The 22,657-nt window shown below is 43.4% G+C and overlaps 1 protein-coding gene across 5 annotated transcripts in view; it reads right to left on the bottom strand.

The window, feature by feature from the left end:
• The window catches only part of LOC100565868 (transducin-like enhancer protein 1), a 51,576-nt gene that overhangs the window by 24,137 nt on the left and 4,782 nt on the right, over positions 1-22,657 (bottom strand). For 2 of the 5 annotated variants that reach the window (XM_062960394.1, XM_062960395.1), the window contains exons 2-9: positions 22,585-22,657; positions 22,280-22,419; positions 20,288-20,351; positions 20,135-20,179; positions 8,108-8,170; positions 7,799-7,873; positions 517-712; positions 369-385 (exon numbers count right to left, since the gene is read on the bottom strand). The exon at positions 22,585-22,657 is cut by the window's right edge and continues 11 nt beyond it. In XM_062960394.1, coding sequence (XP_062816464.1) covers positions 369-385; positions 517-712; positions 7,799-7,873; positions 8,108-8,170; positions 20,135-20,179; positions 20,288-20,351; positions 22,280-22,419; positions 22,585-22,608 — 624 coding nt within the window. In that variant the 5' untranslated portion in view covers positions 22,609-22,657. The remainder of the gene's footprint in view (positions 1-368; positions 386-516; positions 713-7,798; positions 7,874-8,107; positions 8,171-20,134; positions 20,180-20,287; positions 20,352-22,279; positions 22,420-22,584) is intronic. The other 3 variants (XM_062960396.1, XM_062960397.1, XM_062960398.1) reach the window with 3 other exon arrangements.

Below are 22,657 nucleotides of genomic sequence, written 5' to 3'. Positions count from 1 at the left end.
TCGTAAATACAGTAATTACTACATAGCATTACTGCATATTGAACTACTTTTTCTGGCAAATTTGTTGTATGACATGATGTTTTGGTGCTTAATTTGTAAAATCATAACCCAGTGGGTGCCGTGCCAAAAGATCTCAGCCGGCATTTGGAAACAATAGACATTGACAAAATTATGATCTGCCAACTGCAAAAGGCCACCCTACTGGGATGTGCGTGCATCATCCAAAAATACATCACACAGTCCTAGACACTCGGGAAGTGTTTGACTTGTGATTTTGTGATACGAAATCCAGCATGTCTATCTTGTTTGCTGTGTCATACAATAATAATAATAATAATAATAATAATAATAATAATAAACAAACTTACGGGGCCTGGGTCTCTGTCTGTCACCATCACAATGCCGATCAGCCAAAGGGAGGGAGAAGAAGATGGAGAGAGTTTAGTATGGAAAATTTGATTTGAAAGGGGCCCCCCAAGGGCCATCTAGTCCCGTCCTCCCTGCCAAGCAACGCACCTCTGTGGTCGGGATCGAGAAGCCCGCGGTCGTCTTTGGCGAGGAGCTGCGCCTGGGCCCCCAAGGCCCCCGAAAGGGCCAGCAGCCCCGAGGCCCCACCCAGGGAGGCCAGGGTGGCCGTCTGGAGGCCGGAGGGGTGAGGGGTCAGCGGGATCGGAGGGACGTGGTGGGAGAGGGTCTGCGCCTGCAGCTGGTGCTGGACCGGAGACAGAAGGAAGCTCGGCCTCAGAACGGGGGGCACAGAGAAAGAGGGGCCAGGGGCACACAGAGGGCCCTTTAATATATTAATAATAATAATAATACTATAATAATAATGCTATCAGGACTTCAAGACTGAACTTCAAAGACTCTGGCAGAAACCAGTGCAGGTAGTCCGGGTGGTGATGGGCACACTGGGTGCCGTGCCAAAAGATCTCAGCCGGCATTCGGAAACAATAGACATTGACAAAATTCCGATCTGCCAACTGCAAAAGGCCACCCGACTGGGATCTGCAGCATCATCCGAAAATACATCACACAGTCCTAGACACTTGGGAAGTGTTCGACTTGTGATTTTGTGATATGAAATCCAGCATATCTATCTTGTTTGCGGTGTCATAATAAAATAATAATACCAATATAAACATCCCTCTAAGGTCCACTTAGAGCCTCTCCTACGCACCCCAAAATGTGGAGTCTATTATTATTATTATTATTATTATTATTATTATTATTATTATTATTTATTAATAATACCAATATAGACATCTCTCTAAGGTCCACTTAGAGCCTCTCCTAGGCACCCCAAAATGTGGAGTCTATTATTATTATTATTATTATTATTATTATTATTATTATTATTATTATTTATTAATAATACCAATATAAACATCCCTCTAAGGTCCATTTAGAGCCTCTCCTAGGCAACTCAAAATGTGGAGTCTATTATTATTATTATTATTATTATTATTATTATTTATTAATAATACCAATATAAACGTCTCTCTAAGGTCCATTTAGAGCCTCACCTAGGCACCCCAAAATGTGGAGTCTATTATTATTATTATTATTATTATTATTATTATTATTTATTAATAATACCAATATAAACGTCTCTCTAAGGTCCATTTAGAGCCTCTCCTAGGCAACTCAAAATGTGGTCTATTATTATTATTATTATTATTTAATAATACCAATATAAACATCTCTCTAAAGTCCATTTAGAGCCTCTCCTAAGCAACTCAAAATGTGGAACTGATTATTATTATTTATTAATAATACTAATTAATAATTTTAACAATATAATATACAATATTATACTATATTATTATAATACTATTACACTATTATAATTGTATATTTATATTACATGTAATATAACCAATAATATCGCAATAGCCATATAGTACAATATTATACTATACTAATATTATAATATATTGTATATACATATAACATTAATAATATTATAATACAATGTAATAATAATACACTATTATAATTGTATATTTATATTACATGTAATATTATTAATAATATTGTAATATAGTTGTATAGTACAATATAATAATATATAATGCTTATATAGTGCTTATATTGTGCTATACTAATAAAATATTATACTGTATGTATAAATAACATGTAAGTTGCCCTGAGTCCCTTTCAGGGTGAGAAGGGCAGGATATAAATGTTGCTAATAAATAAATAAATATATTATTATTTATTATTATTATCATCAAATAATAATATTCAATAATTATTAATTATTATTATTCAAGTATTATTAATAATCTTTTAAATAGTAATAATCTAGATCACAGAATCAAAGAGTCGTAAGGGACCCCAAAGGCCATCTAGTCCAGCCCCATGATGCCAGGCAAAGGGACACAATCCGAATCCTCCCGACAGATGTCCATCCAGCCTCATCATAGACATTAGAAAGTTCATAGAAAATAGGGCGATAGAAAAATATAGTTGGAAGGGACCGCCGAGGCAGGAAAGCACAATCTGATCCCTCCCGACAGATGGCCATCCAGCTTCATAGACTACTAGCTGTGCCCGGCCACGCATTCCTGTGGCAAAGTGGTGGTATTGGTTAAAAATTGTTGTGTAATTTTTATTTGACGTTATTTGTATTTTTTAAATTAATTTTATTGTAAGTTATCTTTTTATTTATTATATTTTATTATTTTCTTGTATTATTTTTAGTTATTTTCTGTCATTATAGTATTTTGTTGTATAATTTTTTTTAGTGTTTTAAATTTTTTTTAGTGTTTTTTATTATTTTTTATTGGGTTGCTAGGAGACCAAGTTGGAGGAGCTTAGCCTTCTAACTGGCAGCAACTGGATAAAAGCAATTATTCCTCTCTCCCTAATTAGGACTTTATTTTTCTTTTCTTTTTGTTGTATCAACCTAGAGCCGTGGATGATGGGTTGTGTCGTCAAATTTCGAGGTTGGGGGGCCTGTAGTTTTGTGGGTCGCCGTGACGCCATCACTCTTTTATATATATAGATGGGAAAATAAGGCTATAGAAAAATAGAGCCCTAGAGTTGGAAGGGACCTAAAGACACAATCCGATCCCTCCCGACAGAAGGCCATAAAACAGGCTTTCCTCCTCCCACCCCTTTTCCCTCATTTTCGGGGGGTCTTGTTGTTGTTGTTCTCAAAAATACATGGGTTTTGACAGAGCCCACGAAACTGGGTCAGCCAGCCTTGGCTTCCCTAGGCTTTTAAATTAAATATCACTGCTCATGCTTCAAGCACACGCACGCTGGCATAGAGAGAGAGAGAGAGAGAGAGAGAGAGAGAGAGAGAGAGAGAGAGAGAGAGAGAGAGAGAGAACACGCACACGCACACACACACGGCATGGATTCCCAGAAAAATCAACCCACTGCCTGAAGATATCCTTGGCAATATTATTCCATTCTTTCTCCTTTCTCCAGCTCTCGTCCACCTTTGTCCACTAAAAGGCATCTTTCTCCCTTCTCCAGCTCTCATCCACCTTTGTCCACTAAAAGGCATCTTTCTCCCTTCTCCAGCTCTCGTCCACCTTTGTCCACTAAAAGGCATCTTTCTCCCTTCTCCAGCTCTCGTCCACCTTTGTCCACTAAAAGGCATCTTTCTCCCTTCTCCAGCTCTCGTCCACCTTTGTCCACCAAAAGGCAAGTTTCTCCCTTCTCCAGCTCTCGTCCACCTTTGTCCACCAAAAGGCATCTTTCTCCCTTCTCCAGCTCTCGTCCACCTTTGTCCACTAAAAGGCATCTTTCTCCCTTCTCCAGCTCTCGTCCACCTTTGTCCACTAAAAGGCATCTTTCTCCCTTCTCCAGCTCTCGTTCACCTTTGTCTACTAAAAGGCATCTTTCTCCCTTCTCCAGCTCTCGTCCACCTTTGTCTACTAAAAGGCATCTTTCTCCCTTCTCCAGCTCTCGTCCACCTTTGTCCACTAAAAGGCATCTTTCTCCCTTCTCCAGCTCTCGTCCACCTTTGTCCACTAAAAGGCATCTTTCTCCCTTCTCCAGCTCTCGTTCACCTTTGTCTACTAAAAGGCATCTTTCTCCCTTCTCCAGCTCTCGTCCACCTTTGTCTACTAAAAGGCATCTTTCTCCCTTCTCCAGCTCTCGTCCACCTTTGTCCACTAAAAGGCATCTTTCTCCCTTCTCCAGGTCTCGTCCACCTTTGTCCACTAAAAGGCATCTTTCTCCCTTCTCCAGCTCTCGTCCACCTTTGTCCACTAAAAGGCATCTTTCTCCCTTCTCCAGCTCTCGTCCACCTTTGTCCACTAAAAGGCATCTTTCTCCCTTCTCCAGCTCTCGTCCACCTTTGTCCACTAAAAGGCATCTTTCTCCCTTCTCCAGCTCTCGTTCACCTTTGTCTACTAAAAGGCATCTTTCTCCCTTCTCCAGCTCTCGTCCACCTTTGTCTACTAAAAGGCATCTTTCTCCCTTCTCCAGCTCTCGTCCACCTTTGTCCACTAAAAGGCATCTTTCTCCCTTCTCCAGCTCTCGTCCACCTTTGTCCACTAAAAGGCATCTTTCTCCCTTCTCCAGCTCTCGTTCACCTTTGTCTACTAAAAGGCATCTTTCTCCCTTCTCCAGCTCTCGTCCACCTTTGTCTACTAAAAGGCATCTTTCTCCCTTCTCCAGCTCTCGTCCACCTTTGTCCACTAAAAGGCATCTTTCTCCCTTCTCCAGCTCTCGTCCACCTTTGTCCACTAAAAGGCATCTTTCTCCCTTCTCCAGCTCTCGTTCACCTTTGTCTACTAAAAGGCATCTTTCTCCCTTCTCCAGCTCTCGTCCACCTTTGTCCACTAAAAGGCATCTTTCTCCCTTCTCCAGCTCTCGTTCACCTTTGTCTACTAAAAGGCATCTTTCTCCCTTCTCCAGCTCTCGTCCACCTTTGTCTACTAAAAGGCATCTTTCTCCCTTCTCCAGCTCTCGTTCACCTTTGTCTACTAAAAGGCATCTTTCTCCCTTCTCCAGCTCTCGTCCACCTTTGTCCACTAAAAGGCATCTTTCTCCCTTCTCCAGCTCTCGTCCACCTTTGTCCACTAAAAGGCATCTTTCTCCCTTCTCCAGCTCTCGTTCACCTTTGTCTACTAAAAGGCATCTTTCTCCCTTCTCCAGCTCTCGTCCACCTTTGTCCACTAAAAGGCATCTTTCTCCCTTCTCCAGCTCTCGTTCACCTTTGTCTACTAAAAGGCATCTTTCTCCCTTCTCCAGCTCTCGTCCACCTTTGTCTACTAAAAGGCATCTTTCTCCCTTCTCCAGCTCTCGTCCACCTTTGTCTACTAAAAGGCATCTTTCTCCCTTCTCCAGCTCTCGTCCACCTTTGTCCACTAAAAGGCATCTTTCTCCCTTCTCCAGCTCTCGTCCACCTTTGTCCACTAAAAGGCATCTTTCTCCCTTCTCCAGCTCTCGTTCACCTTTGTCTACTAAAAGGCATCTTTCTCCCTTCTCCAGCTCTCGTCCACCTTTGTCTACTAAAAGGCATCTTTCTCCCTTCTCCAGCTCTCGTCCACCTTTGTCCACTAAAAGGCATCTTTCTCCCTTCTCCAGCTCTCGTTCACCTTTGTCTACTAAAAGGCATCTTTCTCCCTTCTCCAGCTCTCGTCCACCTTTGTCTACTAAAAGGCATCTTTCTCCCTTCTCCAGCTCTCGTCCACCTTTGTCCACTAAAAGGCATCTTTCTCCCTTCTCCAGCTCTCGTCCACCTTTGTCCACTAAAAGGCATCTTTCTCCCTTCTCCAGCTCTCGTTCACCTTTGTCTACTAAAAGGCATCTTTCTACCTTCTCCAGCTCTCGTCCACCTTTGTCTACTAAAAGGCATCTTTCTCCCTTCTCCAGCTCTCGTCCACCTTTGTCCACTAAAAGGCATCTTTCTCCCTTCTCCAGCTCTCGTCCACCTTTGTCTACTAAAAGGCATCTTTCTCCCTTCTCCAGCTCTCGTTCACCTTTGTCTACTAAAAGGCATCTTTCTCCCTTCTCCAGCTCTCGTCCACCTTTGTCCACTAAAAGGCATCTTTCTCCCTTCTCCAGGTCTCGTCCACCTTTGTCCACTAAAAGGCATCTTTCTCCCTTCTCCAGGTCTCGTCCACCTTTGTCCACTAAAAGGCATCTTTCTCCCTTCTCCAGCTCTCGTCCACCTTTGTCCACTAAAAGGCATCTTTCTCCCTTCTCCAGCTCTCGTCCACCTTTGTCCACTAAAAGGCATCTTTCTCCCTTCTCCAGCTCTCGTCCACCTTTGTCCACTAAAAGGCATCTTTCTCCCTTCTCCAGCTCTCGTTCACCTTTGTCTACTAAAAGGCATCTTTCTCCCTTCTCCAGCTCTCGTCCACCTTTGTCCACTAAAAGGCATCTTTCTCCCTTCTCCAGCTCTCGTCCACCTTTGTCCACTAAAAAGCATCTTTCTCCCTTCTCCAGCTCTCGTCCACCTTTGTCCACTAAAAGGCATCTTTCTCCCTTCTCCAGCTCTCGTTCACCTTTGTCTACTAAAAGGCATCTTTCTCCCTTCTCCAGCTCTCGTCCACCTTTGTCCACTAAAAGGCATCTTTCTCCCTTCTCCAGCTCTCGTCCACCTTTGTCCACTAAAAGGCATCTTTCTCCCTTCTCCAGCTCTCGTCCACCTTTGTCCACTAAAAGGCATCTTTCTCCCTTCTCCAGCTCTCGTCCACCTTTGTCCACTAAAAGGCATCTTTCTCCCTACTCCAGCTCTCGTCCACCTTTGTCCACTAAAAGGCATCTTTCTCCCTTCTCCAGCTCTCATCCACCTTTGTCCACCAAAAGGCATCTTTCTCCCTTCTCCAGCTCTCGTCCACCTTTGTCCACTAAAAGGCATCTTTCTCCCTTCTCCAGGTCTCGTCCACCTTTGTCCACCAAAAGGCATCTTTCTCCCTTCTCCTGCTCTCATCCACCTTTGTCCACCAAAAGGCATCTTTCTCCCTTCTCCAGGTCTCATCCACCTTTGTCCACTAAAAGGCATCTTTCTCCCTTCTCCAGCTCTCATCCACCTTTGTCCACCAAAAGGCATCTTTCTCCCTTCTCCAGGTCTCATCCACCTTTGTCCACCAAAAGGCATCTTTCTCCCTTCTCCAGCTCTCATCCACCTTTGTCCACTAAAAGGCATCTTTCTCCCTTCTCCAGCTCTCATCCACCTTTGTCCACCAAAAGGCATCTTTCTCCCTTCTCCAGCTCTCATCCACCTTTGTCCACCAAAAGGCATCTTTCTCCCTTCTCCAGCTCTCATCCACCTTTGTCCACTAAAAGGCAACTTTCTCCCTTCTCCAGCTCTCATCCACCTTTGTCCACTAAAAGGCAGCTTTCTCCCTTCTCCAGCTCTCATCCACCTTTGTCCACTAAAAGGCATCTTTCTCCCTTCTCCAGCTCTCATCCACCTTTGTTCGTCCACCAAAAGCCAACTTTCTCCCTTCTCCAGCTCCTGCCCACCTTTGTCCACTAAAAAGCATCTTTCTCCCTTCTCCAGCTCTCATTCACCTTTGTCCACTAAAAGGCAACTTTCTCCCTTCTCCAGCTCTCATCCACCTTTGTCTACTAAAAAGCATCTTTCTCCCTTCTCCAGCTCTCATTCACCTTTGTCCACTAAAAGGCAACTTTCTCCCTTCTCCAGCTCTCATCCACCTTTGTCTACTAAAAAGCATCTTTCTCCCTTCTCCAGCTCTCATTCACCTTTGTCCACTAAAAGGCAACTTTCTCCCTTCTCCAGCTCTCATCCACCTTTGTCCACTAAAAGGCATCTTTCTCCCTTCTCCAGCTCCCGTCCACCTTTATCCACTAAAAGGTAACATACCCCAATGGCCACGTTCAGTTCGGCCATAGTCACCTGCTTCGCTCGCTCCACCGCCTGGACCACTTGTTGTTGGTGCTGAGCAGAGAAAAGGGGAAAGGAAAGCATCCAAATGATCATCATCATCCACCATTAAAGTCAATGGATTCTCGAGTCGGATGGGACCCCAAAAGGCCATCCAGTCCATCCCCCTTCTTGCCAACATCAAAACCCTCCCGACAGATGGCCACCTGAGAAATAAGGCTATAAGAAGGATAGAATACTAGCATTGGAAAGACACAATCCAAGCCCTCCACGATGAGGCACACTCACCTCCTGGGAGAGGAAGGGGATGAGCTGGGCGCAAATGACGTTGAGCCGCTTGGCAATCTCCGTCTGCAAGAAACACAGGAAATGGTTGGAAACGTGGGTTCGACACTCACAGGATCCCGGAAGAGGCCCCAAATAGGACACCATCCAAGCCCTCCCGACAGATGGCCATCCGACCTCAGAAACATTAGAAGAAGTTCAGGGCTATGGAATCAGTGACTCCCAAAGGCTATCAAGTCTAACCCCTATGTGCCAAGCTAGAAGATAGAATTACTATATTATTATTATTATTATTATTATTATTATTATTATTATTATTATTATTATTATTATAATAGTTGGAAGAGACTCTAAAGGTCATCCAGCCTAACCCCTACTGCCAAGCTGGAAGATATAATAATAATAATAATAATAATAATAATAATAATAATAATAATGTTGTTTTTGTTATTGGACTCATAGAGTTGGAAGAGACTCCAAAGGCTGTCCAGTCCAACCCCCTTCTGCCAAGCTAGAAGATATAATAATAATAATAATAATAATAATAATAATAATAATAATAATAATAATAATGATGGACTCAGATGGAAGACTCCAAAGACCATCCAGTCCAACCCCCTTCTGCCAAGCTGGAAGATATAATAATAATAATAATAATAATAATAATAATAATAATAATGGACTCAGATGGAAGACTCCAAAGACCATCCAGTCCAACCCCCTTCTGCCAAGCTGGAAGATATAATAATAATAATAATAATAATAATAATAATAATAATAATAATGGACTCAGATGGAAGACTCCAAAGACCATCCAGTCCAACCCCCTTCTGCCAAGCTGGAAGATATAATAATAATAATAATAATAATAAGAAGAAGAATAATAATAATAATAATAATGGACTCAGATGGAAGACTCCAAAGACCATCCAGTCCAACCCCCTTCTGCCAAGCTGGAAGATATAATAATAATAATAATAATAAGAAGAAGAATAATAATGGACTCAGATGGAAGAGACTCCAAAGACCATCCAGTCCAACCCCCTTCTGCCAAGCTAGAAGATATAATAATAATAATAATAATAATAATAAGAAGAAGAATAATGGACTCAGATGGAAGAGACTCCAAAGACCATCCAGTCCAACCCCCTTCTGCCAAGCTGGAAGATATAATAATAATAATAATAATAATAATAATAATAATAATAATAATAATAATAATAATGGACTCAGATGGAAGACTCCAAAGACCATCCAGTCCAACCCCCTTCTGCCAAGCTGGAAGATATAATAATAATAATAATAATAATAATAATAATAATAATAATAATAATAATAATAATAATAATAATGGACTCAGATGGAAGACTCCAAAGACCATCCAGTCCAACCCCCTTCTGCCAAGCTGGAAGATATAATAATAATAATAATAATAATAATAATAATAATAATAATAATAATGGACTCAGATGGAAGACTCCAAAGACCATCCAGTCCAACCCCCTTCTGCCAAGCTGGAAGATATAATAATAATAATAATAATAATAATAATAATAATAATAATAATAATAATGGACTCAGATGGAAGACTCCAAAGACCATCCAGTCCAACCCCCTTCTGCCAAGCTGGAAGATATAATAATAATAATAATAATAATAATAATAATAATAATAATAATAATAATAATGGACTCAGATGGAAGACTCCAAAGACCATCCAGTCCAACCCCATTCTGCCAAGCTGGAAGATATAATAATAATAATAATAATAATAATAATAATAATAATAATAATGGACTCAGATGGAAGACTCCAAAGACCATCCAGTCCAACCCCCTTCTGCCAAGCTGGAAGATATAATAATAATAATAATAATAATAATAATAATAATAATAATAATGGACTCAGATGGAAGACTCCAAAGACCATCCAGTCCAACCCCATTCTGCCAAGCTGGAAGATATAATAATAATAATAATAATAATAATAATAATAATAATAATAATAATAATAATGGACTCAGATGGAAGACTCCAAAGACCATCCAGTCCAACCCCCTTCTGCCAAGCTGGAAGATATAATAATAATAATAATAATAATAATAATAATAATAATAATAATAATAATAATGGACTCAGATGGAAGACTCCAAAGGCCATCCAGTCCAACCCCCTTCTGCCAAGCTGGAAGATATAGTAATAATAATAACAATGATAATAATAATATAGTATTGGACTCCAAGAGTTGGAAGAGACTCCAAAGGCCACCCAGTACCAACCCCATTCTGCCAGGCAATAAGACCCCATCCAAGCCCTCCCGAGAGATGGCCATCCAGCCGCTGCTGAAAACCCCTCCCCAGACTCCAAGGAGGCTTATTCCTCATTGAAAACGGCGAGCCGAGGTGCAAGGGCATGGAAATTAAGAAAGGAGGGTGGGAAGGAAGGCAGGCCAGGCCTTGGCAGCGGGTGCTTTTCTGGGAAAGATGTAATTCCCTCCCGGGGCGGGAGTAATGGCTTCTCCTTCCTAATGCACTGATGGGCAGGCGTCTCCTAAGGGAGCCCCGCTTCCCATTCAGCCCTCGCTTGTTAATGTTCAATTTAGTGGCACTTTAACGCTCGGCGGATGAAAAATGATCGGGCGCCGCTCCCCTCCCTCCTGCGTTTGCACAATTGCACATTTCCAAAACCACAAGGAAGCTTTGGCTTTCCGCAAGCGGGGAGAAAAGCCACACCGAGGAGGCCTCTCGCCAAGCGGTTTGGCCCCGTCCACGAAACCCCAATGGGAAGGAGGCAAAGCCACAGCGGGGCCACCAAGTCACACTTGCAACACTCCAGACTCACAAAACATACAGCGCTCCACGGAGGCCACAAACACAACGCGCACAGATATGGGAGGGGTGAGCCAAGGGTGTGACGCGGCAGCGAAAAAGCCCAATGTGATCCTGGGCTGCATCCAGACTCACAAAACATACAGCGTCCACGGAGGCCACAAACACAACGTGCACAGATATGGGAGGGGTGAGCCAAGGGTGTGACGCGGCAGCGAAAAAGCCCAATGCGATCCTGGGCTGCATCCATACATCAAAAGTATCTAGAAGTCTTAGTAGAAAGCCAAGAATGTGATGCAGCAGCGAAAAAGGATCTAGAAGTCTTAGTAGAGAGTCAAGAGTGTGATGCGGCAGCGAAAAAGGCCAATACGATCCTAGGCTGCATCCATAGGAGTGTAGTCTCTATATCAAAAGTATCTAGGAGTCTTACTAGAGAGCCAAGACTGTGATGCGGCAGCAAAAAAAGCCAATGCGATCCTGGGCTGCATCCATACATCAAAAGTATCTCTTAGTAGAAAGCCAAAAGTGTGATGCAGCAGCGAAAAAGGATCTAGAAGTCTTAGTAGAGAGGCAACAGTGTGATGCGGCAGCGAAAAAGGCCAATGCGATCCTAGGCTGCATCCATACATCAAAAGTATCTAGAAGTCTTAGTAGAGAGTCAAGAGTGTGATGCGGCAGCGAAAAAGGCCAATGCGATCCTGGGCTGCATCCATACATCAAAAGTATCTAGAAGTCTTAGTAGAGTCAAGAGTGTGATGCAGCAGCGAAAAAGCCCAATGCGATCCTGAGCTGCATCCAGACTCACAAAACATACAGCGCTCCACGGAGGTCACAAACACAACGTGCACAGATATGGGAGGGGTGAGCCAAGGGTGTGACGCAGCAGCGAAAAAGCCCAATGCGATCCTGGGCTGCATCCAGACTCACAAAACATACAGCGCTCCACGGAGGCCATAAACACAACACGCACAGATATGGGAGGGGTAAGCCAAGGGTGTGACGCAGCAGCGAAAAAGCCCAATGCGATCCTGGGCTGCATCCAGACTCACAAAACATACAGCGCTCCACGGAGGCCGCAAACACAACACGCACAGATATGGGAGGGGTGAGCCAAGGGTGTCACGCGGCAGCGAAAAAGCCCAATGCGATCCTGGGCTGCATCCAGACTCACAAAACATACAGCGCTCCACGGAGGCCACAAACACAACACGCACAGATATGGGAGGGGTGAGCCAAGGGTGTCACGCGGCAGCGAAAAAGCCCAATGCGATCCTGGGCTGCATCCAGACTCACAAAACATACAGCGCTCCACGGAGGCCACAAACACAACGTGCACAGATATGGGAGGGGTGAGCCAAGGGTGTGACGCAGCAGCGAAAAAGCCCAATGCGATCCTGGGCTGCATCCAGACTCACAAAACATACAGCGCTCCACGGAGGCCACAAACACAACACGCACAGATATGGGAGGGGTGAGCCAAGGGTGTGATGCGGCAGCGAAAAAGCCCAATGCGATCCTGGGCTGCATCCAGACTCACAAAACATACAGCGCTCCACGGAGGCCACAAACACAACGTGCACAGATATGGGAGGGGTGAGCCAAGGGTGTGACGCAGCAGCGAAAAAGCCCAATGCGATCCTGGGCTGCATCCAGACTCACAAAACATACAGCGCTCCACGGAGGCCATAAACACAACACGCACAGATATGGGAGGGGTAAGCCAAGGGTGTGACGCAGCAGCGAAAAAGCCCAATGCGATCCTGGGCTGCATCCAGACTCACAAAACATACAGCGCTCCACGGAGGCCGCAAACACAACACGCACAGATATGGGAGGGGTGAGCCAAGGGTGTCACGCGGCAGCGAAAAAGCCCAATGCGATCCTGGGCTGCATCCAGACTCACAAAACATACAGCGCTCCACGGAGGCCACAAACACAACACGCACAGATATGGGAGGGGTGAGCCAAGGGTGTGACGCGGCAGCGAAAAAGCCCAATGCGATCCTGGGCTGCATCCAGACTCACAAAACATACAGCGCTCCACGGAGGCCACAAACACAACGTGCACAGATATGGGAGGGGTGAGCCAAGGGTGTGACGCGGCAGCGAAAAAGCCCAATGCGATCCTGGGCTGCATCCAGACTCACAAAACATATAGCGCTCCACGGAGGCCACAAACACAACGTGCACAGATATGGGAGGGGTGAGCCAAGGGTGTGATGCGGCAGCGAAAAAGCCCAATGTGATCCTGGGCTGCATCCATACATCAAAAGTATCTCTTAGTAGAAAGCCAAAAGTGTGATGCAGCAGCGAAAAAGGATCTAGAAGTCTTAGTAGAGAGTCAAGAGTGTGATGCGGCAGCCAAAAAGGCCAATACGATCCTAGGCTGCATCCATAGGAGTGTAGTGTCTATATCAAAAGTATCTAGGAGTCTTACTAGAGAGCCAAGACTGTGATGCGGCAGCAAAAAAAGCCAATGCGATCCTGGGCTGCATCCATACATCAAAAGTATCTAGATATCTTAGTAGAGTCAAGAGTGTGATGCAACAGCGAAAAAGCCCAATGCGATCCTGGGCTGCATAAAGACTCACAAAACATACATCACTCCACAGAGGCCACAAACACAATGTGCACAGATATGGGAGGGGTGAGCCAAGGGTGTGATGCGGCAGTGAAAAAGCCCAATGCGATCCTGGGCTGCATCCAGACTCACAAAACATACAGCGCTCCACGGAGGCCACAAACACAACGTGCACAGATATGGGAGGGGCGAGCCAAGGGTGTGACGCGGCAGCGAAAAAGCCCAATGCGATCCTGGGCTGCATCCAGACTCACAAAACATACATCTCTCCACAGAGGCCACAAACACAACGTGCACAGATATGGGAGGGGTGAGCCAAGGGTGTGATGCGGCAGTGAAAAAGCCCAATGCGATCGTAAGCTGCATCCATACAGCAAAAGTATCTAGAAGTCTTAGTAGGGAGCCAAGAGTGTGATGCGGCAGCAAAAAAGGCCAATGCGATCCTGGGCTGCATCCAGACTCACAAAACATACATCTCTCCACAGAGGCCACAAACACAACGTGCACAGATATGGGAGGGGTGAGCCAAGGGTGTGATGCGGCAGTGAAAAAGCCCAATGCGATCGTAAGCTGCATCCATACAGCAAAAGTATCTAGAAGTCTTAGTAGGGAGCCAAGAGTGTGATGCGGCAGCAAAAAAGGCCAATGCGATCCTGGGCTGCATCCAGACTCACAAAACATACAGCGCTCCACGGAGGCCACAAACACAACGTGCACAGATATGGGAGGGGCGAGCCAAGGGTGTGACGCGGCAGCGAAAAAGCCCAATGCGATCCTGGGCTGCATCCAGACTCACAAAACATACATCCCTCCACAGAGGCCACAAACACAACGTGCACAGATATGGGAGGCGTGAGCCAAGGGTGTGATGCAGCAGCGAAAATGCCCAATGCGATCCTGGGCTGCATCCATAGGAGTGTAGTGTCTACATCCAAGGAAGTCATAAGCCACGTGAAAATTATCTCAGAGTCTTAGTAGAATTACAAGCTGAACATAAGAGTCAAGGGTGTGATGCGGCAGCGAAAAAGGCCAATGCGATCCTGGGCTGCATCCATACATCAAAAGTATCTAGAAGTCTTAGTAGAGAGCCAAGAGTGTGATGCAGCAGCAAAAAAGGCCAATGCGATCCTGGGCTGCATCCAGACTCACAAAACATACAGCGCTCCACAGAGGCCACAAACACAACGTGCACAGATACGGGAGGCGTGAGCCAAGGGTGGGATGCGGCAGCTAAAAAGCCCAATGCGATCCTGGGCTGCATCCAGACTCACAAAACATACAGCGCTCCACAGAGGCCACAAACACATCGTGCACAGATACGGGAGGCGTGAGCCAAGGGTGGGATGCGGCAGCAAAAAAGCCCAATGCGATCCTGGGCTGCATCCAGACTCACAAAACATACAGCGCTCCACAGAGGCCACAAACACAACATGCACAGATACGGGAGGCGTGAGCCAATGGTGGGATGCGGCAGCAAAAAAGGCCAATGCGATCCTGGGCTGCATCCAGACTCACAAAACATACAGCGCTCCACAGAGGCCACAAACACAACGTGCACAGATACGCTAGGCGTGAGCCAAGGGTGGGATGCGGCAGCAAAAAAGCCCAATGCGATCCTGGGCTGCATCCAGACTCACAAAACATACAGCGCTCCACAGAGGCCACAAACACAACGTGCACAGATACGCTAGGCGTGAGCCAAGGGTGGGATGCGGCAGCAAAAAAGCCCAATGCGATCCTGGGCTGCATCCAGACTCACAAAACATACAGCGCTCCACAGAGGCCACAAACACAACGTGCACAGATACGCTAGGCGTGAGCCAAGGGTGGGATGCGGCAGCTAAAAAGCCCAATGCGATCCTGGGCTGCATCCAGACTCACAAAACATACAGCGCTCCACAGAGGCCACAAACACAACGTGCACAGATACGGGAGGCGTGAGCCAATGGTGGGATGCGGCAGCAAAAAAGGCCAATGCGATCCTGGGCTGCATCCAGACTCACAAAACATACAGCGCTCCACAGAGGCCACAAACACAACATGCACAGATACGGGAGGCGTGAGCCAATGGTGGGATGCGGCAGCAAAAAAGGCCAATGCGATCCTGGGCTGCATCCAGACTCACAAAACATACAGCGCTCCACAGAGGCCACAAACACAACGTGCACAGATACGGGAGGCGTGAGCCAAGGGTGGGATGCGGCAGCAAAAAAGCCCAATGCGATCCTGGGCTGCATCCAGACTCACAAAACATACAGCGCTCCACAGAGGCCACAAACACAACATGCACAGATACGGGAGGCGTGAGCCAATGGTGGGATGCGGCAGCAAAAAAGGCCAATGCGATCCTGGGCTGCATCCAGACTCACAAAACATACAGCGCTCCACAGAGGCCACAAACACAACATGCACAGATACGGGAGGCGTGAGCCAATGGTGGGATGCGGCAGCAAAAAAGGCCAATGCGATCCTGGGCTGCATCCAGACTCACAAAACATACAGCGCTCCACAGAGGCCACAAACACAACGTGCACAGATACGGGAGGCGTGAGCCAAGGGTGGGATGCGGCAGCAAAAAAGCCCAATGCGATCCTGGGCTGCATCCAGACTCACAAAACATACAGCGCTCCACAGAGGCCACAAACACAACATGCACAGATACGGGAGGCGTGAGCCAAGGGTGGGATGCGGCAGCAAAAAAGGCCAATGCGATCCTGGGCTGCATCCAGACTCACAAAACATACAGCGCTCCACAGAGGCCACAAACACAACGTGCACAGATACGGGAGGCGTGAGCCAATGGTGGGATGCGGCAGCAAAAAAGGCCAATGCGATCCTGGGCTGCATCCAGACTCACAAAACATACAGCGCTCCACAGAGGCCACAAACACAACATGCACAGATACGGGAGGCGTGAGCCAATGGTGGGATGCGGCAGCAAAAAAGGCCAATGCGATCCTGGGCTGCATCCAGACTCACAAAACATACAGCGCTCCACGGAGGCCACAAACACAACGTGCACAGATGTGGGAAGGGTGAGCCAAGGGTGGGATGCGGCAGCGAAAAGGCCCAATGCGATCCTGGGCTGCATCCAGACTCACAAAACATACAGCGCTCCACGGAGGCCACAAACACAACGTGCACAGACATGGGAGGGGTGAGCCAAGGGTGTGATGCAGCAGCGAAAAAGCCCAATGCGATCCTGGGCTGCATCCATAGGAGTGTAGTGTCAACATCAAAGGAAGTCATAAGCCACGTGAAAAGTATCTCGGAGTCTTAGTAGAACCACAAGCTGAACATGAGAGTCAAGGGTGTGATGCAACAGCGAAAAAGCCCAATGCGATCCTGGGCTGCATCCATAGGAGTGTAGTGTCAACATCAAAGGAAGTCATAAGCCACGTGAAAAGTATCTCGGAGTCTTAGCAGAACCACAAGCTGAACATGAGAGTCAAGGGTGTGAAGCAACAGCGAAAAAGCCCAATGCGATCCTGGGCTGCATCCATAGGAGTGTAGTGTCAACATTAAAGGAAGTCATAAGCCACGTGAAAAGTATCTCGGAGTCTTAGTAGAACCACAAGCTGAACATGGGAGTCAAGGGTGTGATGCAGCAGCGAAAAAGCCCAATGTGATCCTAAATAAATACTATTATTCCTATTCCTATTATTATTATTATTATTATTATTATTATTATTTGAAACACAACGAGATGAGTCCACAGAAGACACTCTGCTGGCTGTTGTATTGGATCACACGTCGGACACTTCCCAAGTGTCTAGGATTATTATTATTATTATTATTCCCTTCATTCTTTATGTGACCTACATCTCAAGGCTGCTGTGAGCATAAAACCTAGAGTTCAAAGAGACCCCCAAGGGCCATGCAGTCTGACCCCTTTCTGTTGGAAGCCTTCCTGACAGATGGCCATCCGACCACATGTATCACCTGGCCTTTCTTTCGTTCTTTCCCTCCCCAAACATCCCAAATAATTCTGGTTTCGGTCTTGTGATGACCGCGATGATGGAATGCATTGTGGGGCTTCAGGTGCGTGTTGCTGGCTCCCTGCCTGCCTTTCTCCTTTCTCCTCCCTCCTGACAAGCCCCCTGCGTGACAAATGTGGGCTTGCAGGGGATCACCTTGACGGGCGGGTAATAAATCCCCGCTCTTTCTCTCCCTCGCTTTGTTCCCTCCTTCCCTCTTTCCCTCCTCCGTCTGGGCCTCCCCTTAGATTAAATCCCCCCTCAGGCGGTGGCGGCCCAGCAGGGCCTCTTTTTAATGCCATTCAATCCCACGGCCAACGGACTTTATTATCATCGGCATCTGTAAGGTCATGCTCTTGACACTGCTAACCTAGTTTTGCTGGTCTGGGTGAAGACACACACACATCTATAACTATATATCTATAAAAGGCTTTTGGCATCACGGCGACTCACAAAACAACAAAACCCAACACTGCCCAAACTCTAAAATTGGCAACACAATCCATCATCCCCGCCTCCAGTAAGATACAACACAATCACCCAAAAAACACAATCACAACACCAAAAAAAGGCCAAAACCCACAACAGGCAATGTACGCATGTGCGCGAATTATATGTGATTATTATTATTGGGTTCCTGAAAACCATCAAAATGAACAAAACCTGGCAGCCCCCATTTAAAAAAGTATACAATCTGGACAGTAAATAAAAAACAACACTCTGAAAATAAGGGTACTCCAGACAGGAAACAACCAGAGCCAGCTTACACCTCCCAACAAAGGATTCCCCCCGGGAGGAAACAACCACGCTTTGAAGCTGCAAGCCCATTCAGTGCTAATCAAGGTGACTAATTACAACATTCATACCTGCCTCCACAAACAAAAAGCCACTTAGGACAACACCACAGCAACATGTGGCCGGGCACAGCTAATATATATATATATATATATATATATATATATGGCTTTTGGCATCATGGCGACTCACAAAACAACAAAACCCCAAACCCCCCAAACTCAAAAATTGTCAACACAATCAATCATCCCCGCCTCAAGTAAGATACAACACAATTACACTAAAAACAGATTATCTGATTTCAACTCCATTATGTGGCAGTCTACACTCAAACCCCTGCCACACAACAATATTACCCAGAATACCAAGGCACATCTGCCAATATCTCCTTTAAACTGGATTATCTACCTTGGCATTCTAAATAATATTCCTCTATGACATCACCTTCACTCTACACTGCCGTCTAATCCAGTTCAGTCTACATTTTATACAACTATGTACAACTGACCTCATATAATCCAATTCTAACCACCTAATAGAACATTATAAATATAATATATAAGACTTACTATGGTATAATAATAGGAAACAATATGATCTCTAAAACCAGGAAATAAAGACCAACACTCTGAATGCAGGGAAATTGGGAATTCTACAAACAAAACAATCAGGGCCAGCTAACACTTCCCAACAAAACATTCCTCCAGACAGTAAACAAACACCCTTTCAACCTGCAAGGCCATTAAAAACTAATCAAGGGGGCTAATTCCACCATTCAAACCTCCCACACCGACACTATCAATTCCTATTCAAACTGACCAACCAAGGATTCCGCAAGGTAAAAACCGACCAGGCTTACAACCATCAAGGCTATTCAATACTTTTCAACCAGGCCAACCAACATTTCCTCTACATACAAAACCCCCAAACTCTGAAACCACAACACTACTCTGTCCCATTCAGACTCGCCTAGCAACAATACCCTATGTGCAAACTGACCAGGCTTTTAACCTACAAACCTATTCAATACCATTCAATCTGGCCAAACAAGAATTCCCCTACTAAGGAAGTACCCACACTTCAAAGCGCCTCTTTGATTAATGCTACCACTCCACAAAACGGCCAGACTTTCACACTGCAAGGCTATTCACTCCTATTCCACCCGGCCAACAAATAATTCCCATAAGCCACAGCAACGCTTATTATTATTATTATTATTATTATTATTATTATTATTATTATTGTTGTTGTTGTGGTTGTGTTGTCGAAGGCTTTCATGGCCGGAATCACTGGGTTGCTGTGAGTTTTCCAGGCTGAGGATGCCTGCCACAATAATGATAATAATAATAATAATAATTTTATTTTTATACCCCGCACCATCTCCCCGAAGGGACTCGGGGCGGCTTACATGGTGCCAAGCCCGAACATCAACAATATAAAAACAAAGCAATAAAACAAATGAATCAACAATAAAACAATAAAACAGGTCACAGATGTGGGCGAAACATCAGGAGAGAATGCTTCTGGAACATGACCAGACAGACCGGAAAATCCACAGCGATTCTGGCCATGAAACATTCGACAACACAAATATCAATGACAACAATATCAATAAATATTATATTAATAATAATTGATATATATAAAAATGTAATGTTTGTTTTACTATGGAGTAAACAACAAAACCACAGCACCAAATCACACCAAATTAGGCCACAAAGGGCATAGTCATCCAATCTATGTATTTCAATAAAAAAAACAAGAAAAATAAAGTCCAAATTACAGAGGATGAGGAACAGCCCTTCTCCTCCGGCTGCCAGTCAGAAGGGTAAGCCCCTCCATCAGCTTACCTGTTTGTGCATTTCGATGTTCAGTCCGTATGACATTTCGTAGTACTGTAAAAGCAAAGCAGGGAAAAGGGGGTCTCAGGATGGAGGTTTTGGGGGGCTCAAGGTGGACACCCCGTTTTTTTACCCCTTCTCCCATCCCAAATGGACACTCACCATTACATAATGGCGCTGGATTTCTGTCTTCTCCGTCGCCAGCTTCTCACATTCGAGCTTCAAGCTGAAAAGAGAGAAAAAAGTGGGTTACAAACAAAGCTATAATAATAATAATAATACTTCAAGTTGAAAAGAGAATAATTGAATAATTGAAAAGTTGAAAGGCTATAATAACATATAATATATAATAAATATATTATATTAATAATAATACTTCAAGCTGAAAAGAGAGAACACCCTTACAAATAAATTTATTATTATTATAACATATAATATATAATAAATATACATTATTAATAATAATACTTCAAGCTGAAAAGATAGAACAGTGGGTTATAAATAAAGCTATTATTATTATAACATATAATATATAATAAATATACATTATTAATAATAATACTTCAAGCTGAAAAGATAGAACAGTGGGTTATAAATAAAGCTATTATTATTATAACATATAATATATAATAAATATATATTAATAATAATACTTCAAGATGAAAAGAAAGAACAGTGGGTTATAAATAAAGCTATTATTATTATTATTATAACAATAATAATAATACTTCAAGTTGAAAAGAGAACAGTGTGTTACAAATAAAGCTATTATTATAACATATAATATATAATAAATATATTAATAATAATACTTCAAGCTGAAAAGAGAACAGTGGGTTACAAATAAAGTAATTATTATTATAAGAGCATATAATATATTATATTATTAATAATAATAATAATACTTCAAGTTGAAAAGAGAGAACAGTGTATTACAAATAAAGCTATTATTATAATAACATATAATATATAATAAATATATTGTAATAATAATAATGATGATAATACTTCAAGCTGAAAAGAGAGAACAGTGTGTCACAAATAAAGCTATTATTATAATAATAACATATAATATATAATAAATTAATAATAATGATGATGATGATACTTCAAGCTGAAAAGGAAGAACAGTGGGTTATAAATAAAGCTATTATTATTATAACATATAATATATAATAAATATATAATAATAATGATGATGATGATACTTCAAGTTGAAAAGAGAGAACAGTGTGTTACAAATAAAGCTATTATTATAATAACATATATAATAAATATATTATATTAATAATAATATAATAATACTTCAAGCTGAAAAGAGAGAACAGTGTGTTACAAATAAAGGTATTATTATTATAACATATAATATATAATAAATATATAATAATAATAATGCTTCAAGTTGAAAAGAGAGAACAGTGTGTCACAAATAAAGCTATTATAATAACATATAATATATAATAAATATATTACATTAATAATAAAACTTCAAGTTGAAAAGAGAGAACAGTGTGTTACAAATAAATTTGTTATTATTGTAACATATAATATATAATAAATATATTATATTAATAATAATGATGATAATACTTCAAGCTGAAAAGAGAACAGTGTTACAAATAAATTTATTATTATTGTAACATATAATATATAATAAATATATATTAATAATAATAATACTTGAAGCTGAAAAGAAAGAACAGTGTGTTACCAATAAATTTATTATTATTATAACATATAATATATAATAAATATATTATATTAACAATAATAATACTTCAAGCTGAAAAGAAGTGTGTTACAAATGAAGCTATTATTATTATAACAACATATAATATATAATAAATATATAATAATGAAGCAAGTTGAAAAGTGTGTTACAAATAGTTATTATATAATATATATTATTAATATTAATATCGATATTATTATTATTAATAATAATAATAACAACTTTTGAGGAGTTGGTGAGCCTTTCCTAACCCCAAACATGCCAGAATTGGACACAAAATCATTCCAGATAAGATCTGACCAGAGCAGAAGAGCCTTGGATTTGACTAGAATCGCATTGGACTTTTTTGCTGCAGCGTCACACCCTTGGCTCGTGCTTTCCTACGACTCCTAGATTCATTGCCTCGCATTCTCTTATCTTACCTGTGATACTGATTTTGCAGGAACTGAAACTCCTCCTTGATTCGGTCCAGGACCTCGGGGTAAGTGAGCTTCAGGGACTGGGGAGTGGTGGAAACGACACTGGCGGCACTGGTGGCCACTGGTGGGGCCGGCAGGTGGGCCTGGGAAGGACAAAGAGAGAAGACACCCATCATCCCCTGCCTCAGGTGAAAGCCATACCTGAAAAAGACCAGAGAAGGGCCTCACTGGGCTTCCTGTGGAGGGGAGTTCCACAGGTTAACACCGAGAAGACCCAAAATAATAATAATCAATATAAAATAACCTACCGGAGGCCGGTTTTGCGGGAACATCCTTGGAACAAAACCATAGGGTTTCTGCAACTGTCTGTTCCTCTTTTCC

Source organism: Anolis carolinensis, unplaced genomic scaffold, assembly GCF_035594765.1.
Source record: "Anolis carolinensis isolate JA03-04 unplaced genomic scaffold, rAnoCar3.1.pri scaffold_7, whole genome shotgun sequence".
Classification (NCBI taxonomy): domain Eukaryota; kingdom Metazoa; phylum Chordata; class Lepidosauria; order Squamata; family Dactyloidae; genus Anolis; species Anolis carolinensis.
This window is presented reverse-complemented; position numbering and strand designations above follow the sequence as displayed.